The 9,651-nt window shown below is 47.9% G+C and overlaps 1 protein-coding gene and 1 long non-coding RNA gene across 6 annotated transcripts; both read left to right on the forward strand.

The window, feature by feature from the left end:
* The first annotated feature begins 2,120 nt into the window (after positions 1-2,120).
* Positions 2,121-4,831, forward strand: LOC128322562 (uncharacterized). The gene is made up of 3 exons (XR_008305778.1): positions 2,121-2,233; positions 2,679-2,702; positions 4,567-4,831. It is a non-coding gene; the product is annotated as an uncharacterized LOC128322562 (long non-coding RNA).
* A 219-nt stretch (positions 4,832-5,050) lies between these two features.
* LOC128322561 (protein FAM222A-like) lies at positions 5,051-8,006 on the forward strand. 5 transcript variants are annotated; one of them, XM_053244039.1, is made up of 4 exons: positions 5,277-5,888; positions 6,069-6,194; positions 6,367-6,408; positions 6,493-8,006. In XM_053244039.1, the coding sequence occupies exons 2-4, from the start codon at positions 6,140-6,142 to the stop codon at positions 6,750-6,752; spliced, it is 357 nt and encodes a 118-aa protein (XP_053100014.1). In that variant the 5' UTR covers positions 5,277-5,888; positions 6,069-6,139; the 3' UTR covers positions 6,753-8,006. The 5 variants fall into 5 exon arrangements, with proteins under 5 accessions (XP_053100010.1, XP_053100012.1, XP_053100013.1 ...); XM_053244035.1 differs by having other exon boundaries at positions 5,051-6,194; XM_053244037.1 differs by having other exon boundaries at positions 5,051-6,194; positions 7,685-8,006.
* The last annotated feature ends 1,645 nt before the right edge of the window (positions 8,007-9,651 follow it).

Consider the following 9,651-nt stretch of genomic DNA (forward strand, 5'->3'; position numbering starts at 1 on the left):
CATCTTCATTTTTTGTGCTTCCCCTTTTTCTTTGTCCTTCTTATTTCCCCTCCCTCCCTCTCAGTCACTTTCGATTCATTCGCCTTTTTCCTTTTGTAAGCAAATTCTGAAGGAAGGGGATGCTTGTGGGTAGGGGTGGGCTGCAGCCGCTGCTTGTGCAGTTGGACACAAAGTTTATAATAAACCTGCATGCTTCCTCTGTAACATGTAAGAATGCAAAGGCAACAGCCGCACCCATTGCATGTCCCCAGCATCTGGGATTCAGCCTGTGCACCTGGAGGTTCTCTATAGCCATCATGACTAATAGCCACAGAGGGATCTCTCCTCCCCCGTGAATCTTTCTAACCCCCTTTCAAGCCAGTGGTCATCACCGCATCTAGAGGTGGTGAGTTCCACAAGTTAATTGGCTTTCTTTTTGTGTATTCTGAACAGAGACGGGCCTCAGTGCTGAATGTGATTTAGAGGAATTTCCTAGCTAAAGGACTTCAGCAAGTGAATAGGTGGAAATCTAATCTAAGTGATTAGGTGGGAACAGGGGCGTATAAGGGTAGGGCAGGAAGGGCACGTGCCCCGGGCACCACTTGAAGGGGGGTGAAATTTCTTAAAATAAAAAATAAAAAATGGCCACCAAAAACAAAATGGCCACCGCGCATGCTCAAATGGCCTCTGTGAGGCCCTAGGCCATGCCAGGCCTCGCAGAGGCCATTTGAGCATGTGCGGTGGCCATTTTGTTTTCAGTGGCATTTTTTTAAAAAAACACAATTTTTAAAAAAATGGCCACTGCACATGCTCAAATAGTCCCTGTGAGGCCCCAGAGGCCTGCGGAGGGAGGGGTAACCTTTGCAGACTCCCCCCCACGGGCTATAGGAAGCGCCCCGAAGGGGCTACAGGTAAAAAATATTTTTTAAATTTAATATAAGTCACTGTACACATATTCAGTTTGGCACTATGTACAGAGAATCAGGGCTTGTGAATACTGAGCTGAAGCTTATGATCTAGGATTGTATTCATTTGTTCTTACTTTGCTTCTTGTGATAAATGTGTGTGTGTGTGTGTGTGTGTGTGTGTGTGTGTGTATTTGTTTATTTCGGCCCAAGGCCAGCATAAATACAAGAAAAAGAAGGGAAACAACAACAACAACAAAAACTTGTGATAAGTGAGTTAAATGTGATGTCTTGATAATATGGCTATTAATGGTGAGTTTGTCTTTGAATCAGTGTGAAATTCTTAGTATTAAGGCCCACTGGGAGTTTCTTGCTCTCTTTCTCTCATTTTAACTGTCTTTCTGAAAGACTAGAATATATTCCAAGCAGTGACACAGTTTACTCTGCATATCCTTTAATTATTTTCAGAGTATCTGGGAAAAGCCAAATTCTCTGTTTATTTTTAAAACTTATGTAATAGTGATGCTACAGTGCATAGTAGAGAATTAGATAGGCATTTCTGTTTAGTTTTCCAAGTACACCTCCACATAGTATTTGGGTATTTCATGAGCCCCCAGCATACTGAAATTTGTAGTTTTCCAGCATTTTTTGGTCTGGCTACATCCACTGCTAAATAGTTCTTGAAATTTTAAAAGATTAGTGAGCTTGACTTGTATTTTTGAGCTGATATTATAGTAAAGTTATCTGAAAGATGGGTGTCAGATGTCTGGACAGGGGGCACAAATTCAGTGCTTGCCCTAGGCGCTATTTCCCCTAGATACGCCTCTGGGTGGGAAATTAGCTGGGGACATGCAATGGATGTGGCTGTTGCCTTTGCCCTCTTACATGTTACAGAGGACTCATGCAAGGCTTATTATAAACTTTGTGTCCAACTATACAAGCAGCAGCTGCAGCCCACCCCTATCCACAAGCATCCCCTTCCTTCAGAATTTAACAGAAGGGGAAAGTCAAATGAATAGAAGGTGACATGTGGGGAGCAGGGAGGGCAGGACTGGGATGACTCGCCCCTGGTGCTCTGACACTTTGAGCCTCACCCCCAAGACAGTGTTTGGATTCAAACCAGAGCCAGCATGACCAGTAACAGTAACTTGTGACTTCACAGTCAGCCACAGAATTCTTCCATCATGGTTCCCCTTGGAAACCTGTGAAGATTCTGCAGCAGGCTCACTTGGCAGCGTTTTAGATTAGCTGAAGCATCTTCGATAAATTGGCTGTCTTCGGCTGTCAGTTTATTAGCAGTTTATCAGCTTAGTTGTCAAGATTGGCTGTTGGTCATGTGTGGCCTGCAGGTAAGTCTCTGGAATGGTGGGTGAAGCAAAATCTAATGGCGGTGTGGACTTGGTTTTTAAAGATGCCCTTCCGTTGTTTTAGCCTGTCTGGGCAGAGAAGTGAAGCCCAGCCTGCTGTGTTCACACGTGTTTGTGCTCCCTGTGGGAATTTCAGTGGTCACAAGTTCATCACCACTATTCACACCACACAGCTTCTCCTTGAAATGCAGGTGGCCCTCGAAGGTCACCTGCCTGGCTGATTTCCACTGTGTTTCTTAAGCTTGGAGGTCCTAGACCGGTGAAGCTGTATCACTCAGTAGCTACTGGCTGGCTCCTGTGGGCCCACTTGGGGGGTTGTGGGGAAATCCTGCCCACCAGTTGAAGCTGACTTCAAAAGCTGCCCCCCAGCACCCCCATGTTATTTCCAAGAACATGCCTAACCTTTTCTTCTTTCATGTTCCCATAGGTCTCATCCAGAGGCAGAACCAAAGTGAGTTGCTCTCTTCTCTACCCTTGACTCCTCTTAATGCTTTTGGCTCTGGTGTGGCCAGCTGAAGGGATGGGGGGGGGGAGTGATGAGCGGGAGGTGTTCAGACATAGCCCAAACCCAGGTTTGGCATATACTGCCGCATCAAGGTGAGCCCATCTCCTTTCCTTGTTCAGAATGCCAGTAATTGGCTGCTGAATCAAATGCCAATTTCGTCAACTGTCCCCTTGATACCTTTGGCAGGCTGCCTCCCTCCTATTTAAAACACAAAACAGCATGTATGTGTCCCTTTGGGGGGGGGGACTTTTTAAAAAGTGGGGAAACTACACTGGAGAGGGGTGGGAAAGCTGGGCTCATGACTGTGAACTACGAGAGCAGGCCCACCCCCCGCCCTGCCAAAACCAGTCAGTCCTCAATGAAAAATACTCTGAGCAAAATGCAGTGAGTGACATTCAGCAGCAATTACATTCACTGCTCCCAACTATGGAATCATCCAAAATTAGCAGGGCCACCTATAAGGATTATGGGAGAGGACATACTTGGCTGCATGTGAATTAAAATTAGAGTGAGGGCACATACTAGTAATACCCCTAGTATTACTGGGGGAGGAGACCCTCTCTTTCCTGTGATTTGCTACTAAGAATATCTCTGCAGGGATGAAGATGAAGAGGGGGCACTGACAGGTAAATGGATGATGAGAGTGCCTGCTTCTCCTCAGGGCTCCCCAGCCCCCCAGGGAAAGCCTCCTTGGAGAACTGTTTCTCTTAGACAATGGAGAGAGATGGGCAGACATCCATCCGATGGATGGATAGCAGGAGGGCAGGTTCAGCCACCTCTATCCTTTGCTATTGATGCAGCCGAAAGTGTTAGAGGAGACTGAGGGGGGGAGGCTCTGTGAGTCACATCTAGCTATCCTCCATTCAAAGAGGAGATGGGGAAAGGGCTGTGGCAGCAGGCAGGTAGGTTTGGTCATTCTCCTTTAGAGGTTGTGCACTTTTGAAAAAGTCCTGCAAGAACCCTTTGCCCACACCCAGCCCCAAGACATCCTCTGGGTCTTTTTCTCCCTGCCTTCAAGAAGAGGAAGCTAATTGTTTCCAAAGTATCTCATTTTTTGACAATTACATGGGTCAAGATGGAATTGGAGGATCACCTGAAAACAAGGGCAACATTTCCTGGCCAATGTGCTCTGAGCTCAGACCAAAGAGACTCTTTCTTTCTCCGACCACAGTTTTCTACCTATAGGAGCCAGGCCTGCATTCCTGAGATCACAGCTATGCTTCCTGCTTATGGCATCCAGGCAGATTTTCAAGGACCCCCCCCCCCACTAGACCAAGAGGCTGTACCTGGGGGTTGGTTCGTGAACCAGAGATAGTCCATGTCAACCATCAGCTCCCATTCTGCTCAAAGGAGAAGCTTCTTTCCTCACACAGAAGGGAGAGCCCATAGCCCAGTAGTGGAACAATTGCTTTGCATGCACAAGGTCTCCTGTTGAGACTTCATCATCTTCTGTTAAACGATCTTAGCTAGCTAGGAAAAGGCCTCTGCCCAAGAGTGGCTGCCAGCCAGAGTAGGACAAAGAGAGCCAAAAGCATGACTTGGTAGAAGGCAGCTGCACTTGTATGTACAGGAGGCAGAGCCTGGCCATTGCACTCCCTTCTGAAGTGTACTTGGTGAGGGCTGTCTTGCCAGTCAGTGCTATGCAATGTACTCCTCTTCATTCCTTGCTTGTTTCCTTGGGTGGCCCACCTCACCCACAATCCCAGGCTACTTCCCAGCTGGCTAACCTAGGGAGAAAAGGGAGGCCATTTCTCTCAGGCCTACAAGCCACGATCATTTCCTGATTCCTGCTTTATTTCCTCTCTTTCAGGTCATCCCAGAAACCCAACCCATGTTGCACCATTTTCTGGGGGACTCCCCAATGTTTTGGGGGACATTCTGGGGAAGAGCTCACTGAGGAACCCTCCGTGACAGAACCCCTTCCAGCACCTCGCATGACCAATGACATCCTGGGGGAAGCGCTCATTGAGGAACTCTCCATGCCAGAACCACTTCCAGCACCTCGCATCACCAACAACATCCTGGGGGAAGAGCTCACTGAGGAACCCTCCATGCCAGAACCCCTTCCAGCACCTCGTATCACCAACAACATCCTGGGGGAAGAGCTCACTGAGGAACCCTCCATGCCAGAACCCCTTCCAGCACCTCGTATCACCAATGACATTCTGGGGGAAGAGCTCACTGAGGAACCCTCCATGCCAGAACCCCTTCCTGCACCTCGTCTCACCAACAACATCCTGGGGGAAGAGCTCACTGAGGAACCCTCCATGTCAGAACCCCTTCCAGCAACTCGCATCACCAACAAGATCCTGGGGGAAGAGCTCACTGAGGAACCCTCCATGCCAGAACCACTTCCAGCACCTCGTCTCACCAACAACATCCTGGGGGAAGAGCTCACTGAGGAATCCTCCATGACAGAACCCCTTCTAGCACCTCGCATCACCAACAAGATCCTGGGGGAAGCGCTCATTGAGGAACCCTCCGTGCCAGAACCCCTTCCAGCACCTCGTCTCACCAACAACATCCTGGGGGAAGAGCTCACTGAGGAATCCTCCATGACAGAACCCCTTCCAGCACCTTGCATGACCAATGACATCCTGGGGGAAGCGCTCATTGAGGAACCCTCCATGCCAGAACCACTTCCAGCACCTCGCATCACCAACAAGATCCTGGGGGAAGAGCTCACTGAGGAACCTTCCATGCCAGAACCACTTCCAGCACCTCGTCTCACCAACAACATCCTGGGGGAAGAGCTCACTGAGGAATCCTCCATGCCAGAACCCCTTCTAGCACCTCGCATCACCAACAAGATCCTGGGGGAAGCGCTCATTGAGGAACCCTCCGTGCCAGAACCCCTTCCAGCACCTCGCATCACCAACAACATCCTGGGTGAACTGCTCATTGAGGAAACCTCGATGCCAGCGCCCCTTCCAACACCTTGCATCACCAATGACCTACTGGGGAAAGTGCTCATTGAGGCTACCTCAGTGCCAGGTCCTTCCATCCTCACAGACACTCCAAAGGAAGCAGCTTCTGTGTCAGAGCCCTTACTAGAGCCTTCCATTGCTGATAATTATCTTCAGCAAGAAGTAGAACTCCTCAAAGGGTTACAGCATGGCTATGTCCAGCTGTGTAAGTATTGCGACACCTCAGAAACATTTTGCATATACACCCAGCACAAAGATCAGCTGCAGTTTTGATACCCAGCCCAGATGATGGACTAAGCCCTAATACTGCCCTTTTTGCAAGTCACCAGTACTCAGCCTGGTCAGCACATACAACATTTGTTCCTTTTTGCTCTCTTTGTTGCAGAACTGAGGGTTCGCCGCATTTCCCAACAGTTCCCTCGTTCTCTCTGGGCCATCAACCTGCAAATTGGACACATGCGGACAAGGCTTATCCGCAGTGAAGTTCAGCTGCAGCGGTGGGAAAGGGAAGGTATGTTCACAGCATGCCCCTGAAATTGCTGCTGGGCTAAGAACGGCTCTTTTGCTCTGTTTCTTTCATGTTGAAATGCTTGATTTGAGTCTGTATCTAAGGTTTCAGAGGGGAGGCCTGTGAGTGGGTTGTCAGTGCTTGCTGAAGTGTTCCTTCGTTTTCTGTCTTTCAGGTGTCCAAGCTCCAGTGCCTGTAATCCAAGCAGCTTCTCAGAGTGAGCAGTGAGGGCAAGTGATGGTGGGTGTGGTAGGATGTCAGCCTTTGCAGCTGACCTCCTGCTTCTTCTTCCCTCTTGAAGATGTTCCTGCAGGCCCTGCTGTACTTCTCCAGCCCTCTGGGTCTGATTCATCAATGTCCTCTGCCTCCCTGGAGGTTGCCTCCATCCCACCCTCCACCTCCACCTCTTCCCTCCTCCTGCATCCCTCTCCACCTCCTCCTCCTTCCCCACCTCCTCTGGAGCCAGACCTCAGCAATGTGAAAGAAACTCTGCAGAATTTGGTAGAGATGCAGGTCCATCAGCTGCGTGACTGTAAGTCTCACAGAGGCAGCACTCCATAACCTCTACCTTTTCCATCCTCATTGTGATTTTACAATCTAAAAAACCTATAGTCTAAAAACAGAGGCAGGGATACAATAGAAGAAGTAGAGGGAAGCTGAGGTGGGGGCAAGTGGGGGAAAGATGTGTATGTATTTCAGCTGCAGCTCCTTAGGACCAGGAAGACCCAGGTTTGAATTCTCATCCAGCCATGAAACTCGCTGGGTGACTTTGGGCCAGTCACTTGTCCCACAGCCTAACTTACCTCTTAGGGTTATTGTGAGGAAAAAATAACCATGTATAAACCTCCCTGAACTGCTTGAGGAAGAGCAGAATATGAATGCTAAAAGGAAAACTAATATCAGCCCTAATGAGTTTAAGCTGAGATGAAACAGCAAACCAACGAGGATGATATACAATTGTGCATATTGCAAATCCTCCTTATAGTGTCATCAATGTACATGGGCAAAAGTTCCCTGCCACCAGGAGCATACAGTCTAAAGTTTGGCTTTGGAGAGAGAAGTGAGGAAGAGGAGGAATGGGAGAGGAAAGCATAAGGGGCATTCAATTCAAGCCTATGGAGCTGCCTCTACTGAGGCATTACGCCAAAGGCTGCGCAGTGGAGGTGGGTTTTTAGGTATCATTGGAGGGATAGGAGAGAGACGAGGGGCCACATCTGAGTGGCTGTTCCAGACCCAAGGGTCAGCGAGAGGGAAGAGAAAGAGTTGTTTTAGAGAGCAGGAGACCTTCAGGTGGCTCCTGAAGACAGAGAAGCTGGAAGAGCAAAAATCAACCTGATGAGGTGCAAGTTCACCGGGGGGTACATAGCCATGGAGGGTTTTCAAGACAGAGGGGAGGAGTCAGTGCTGGGCATGGAAGGGAACTAGAAGTCTGTGCAGGGACTGACATGGTGGAGGACAGGCCCCTTCACCCTGTTTGTTTTCTCTCCTTCAAGGCCAAAGAGACATCCGCAGCTGCCAGGAATGCTCACAAAGCTTCAAGGCACTGAGGGGGCAGTTGAGGCGGCTAAGGAGCAGACTGGCCAGGGTAGAAGCCACTATGGGGATCGTGGTTCCTCTAAGGGAGCTGGACGTTGCTGAGGAAGAAGGGGAAGGCAAATTAAAAGAGACAACTGTGCTACTATTTACATAAGTAGCAATAAAATGCTGTGTATATATTTTTTAAATATTAAATATTTGTTTTAATAGGATGTAGAGATAGAACAGCTATAAAACTTGCATATTTATTGTTTAAAAAAATAAAATGTTTTATTTTAAAGAAAATACATATGTCTTGCTTTGAATATTCTTTGGGTAGAGTTGGGTAAAAAGGTCTTTGGGTCAAACTCAGCTACAGAAAAGATTCTCTTGGCCAGTCCACTCAGGGCCAAGAGATGTTTGAGAGGTTCAAGATGTAGCTCAAGATAGACAGTTCCTTGCCAGGAGGCTCATACAAAGCTTGTCTGCCCCAACATGTATGGCTAGGAGGCTGGATTTTGGCCCTGAAGAGAGATCTGCCCCGTGTGGAAGAGGATGGAATGGTGATGCAGAAGAGGAAGCTTGATTTAGGGCAGGGCTGCACAACTCCAGCCCTCCAGCTGCTGTTTGGCTACAGTTCCCATCAACCCTGACTATTGGCTACTGCGACTACTGGGGACTATGGGAGCTGTAATCAAACAACAGCTGGAAGGCCCAAGTTCGAGGCCAAATGTTATTCTCCAGCCCTCTTATTTTCCACCAAGAGCCAAAGCAGCAGCTGGAGGCTTAGATCCAGGCGGAGTCAAACTGAGTGACTGATTTGGCCCTGGGGGAACAGCTAGGAGGTGGCACCTCCATTTCTTTTGCAGGAAGAAAAGCCGTGGGGGTGGCTCTCTGTAGAGCATGACAGGAAAGAACCAAAAAAGGCAGCCTCCATATCAGGCCACCTCACAGGACTTTCCAGCCTTGCTTGTACTCTGGCAGAAGAACCCAAGGAGACCACCTTTATATCATGAGAGCTCTGTATCAGACCTCCACCCAGGGCAATCCATCCCTGCTGATACTTCAGGGAAAGAGAATGAAGAGGCCCCCTACATAGCAGGCCTCTTCCCAAATGCAGGATCAGCAATGAGATTAGACCTTTAGCCTCCAGGCTGTTTTTCTGCTGGAGAAGAGAGAAGAAGGAAAGCCTGAAAGAGAGCACTTGTCACTGCAGATGTTAGATTTGATATGACAATGAAATAAGACAGCAATGCAGGGACCACTGCATTAGCTACACAACTCAGTGGTCGAATGCCCTTAAAGATGGTCAAGTGTAAGGACAAGAATACGTTTGCTCTTGAGGCTCATTGTGCATGCACTGAGAAAAATCATTAGAATCAACAGAAGATGCCTTCTTAATGGGATACATTGGGCTGAGTGTTTGCACCTAGAACAACACATCACCATGGGAGTGCTGTGCCCATGAATGCAGTAATGCAAAGAGGTGATGTTTCAGACAAATGGTGCGCCTGATTCAGACGGCTCTAGGCAACAAGCTTGATACTCTGGCAATGATTCAGGAATATCATCCAATCTTCAAGGTCAGTTTCCTTTTAAAAGTGAAGAGAGAGTTTCTGTAATCCTGACACCATTATTACATTTTATGAACATTATGCTAACTGGATGGTCATACATTGATTTTCTTAAAAGGATTCAATTTCCTGGCCAGAGTGACCAACATTTAGTCTACTAATTGTTTTAACTTAAGAGAAATAAACAGCTCCAGGAGATATGACTGTTTTGGATGCCCCTTAATAAAAATGGAACTACTTGTATAGAATTAACTTATTTTGCCAAGACCAGATGGCTGAATTTTGAAAGCACATTTAGCAAATAGTTTCTCTCTCTCTCTTTTCTTCTGATAGGGAATAGTTCATATCTGTATCAATATATGCTAGGCCAG

Source organism: Hemicordylus capensis, chromosome 4 (genome assembly GCF_027244095.1).
Source record: "Hemicordylus capensis ecotype Gifberg chromosome 4, rHemCap1.1.pri, whole genome shotgun sequence".
In the NCBI taxonomy this organism is placed as follows: Eukaryota; Metazoa; Chordata; class Lepidosauria; order Squamata; family Cordylidae; genus Hemicordylus; species Hemicordylus capensis.

Excerpts from the sequence above, each read along its gene's own strand:
- LOC128322561 (XM_053244034.1), top strand. The coding sequence starts at position 5,096 with ATGCCAGAACCACTTCCAGCACCTCGTCTCACCAACAACATCCTGGGG.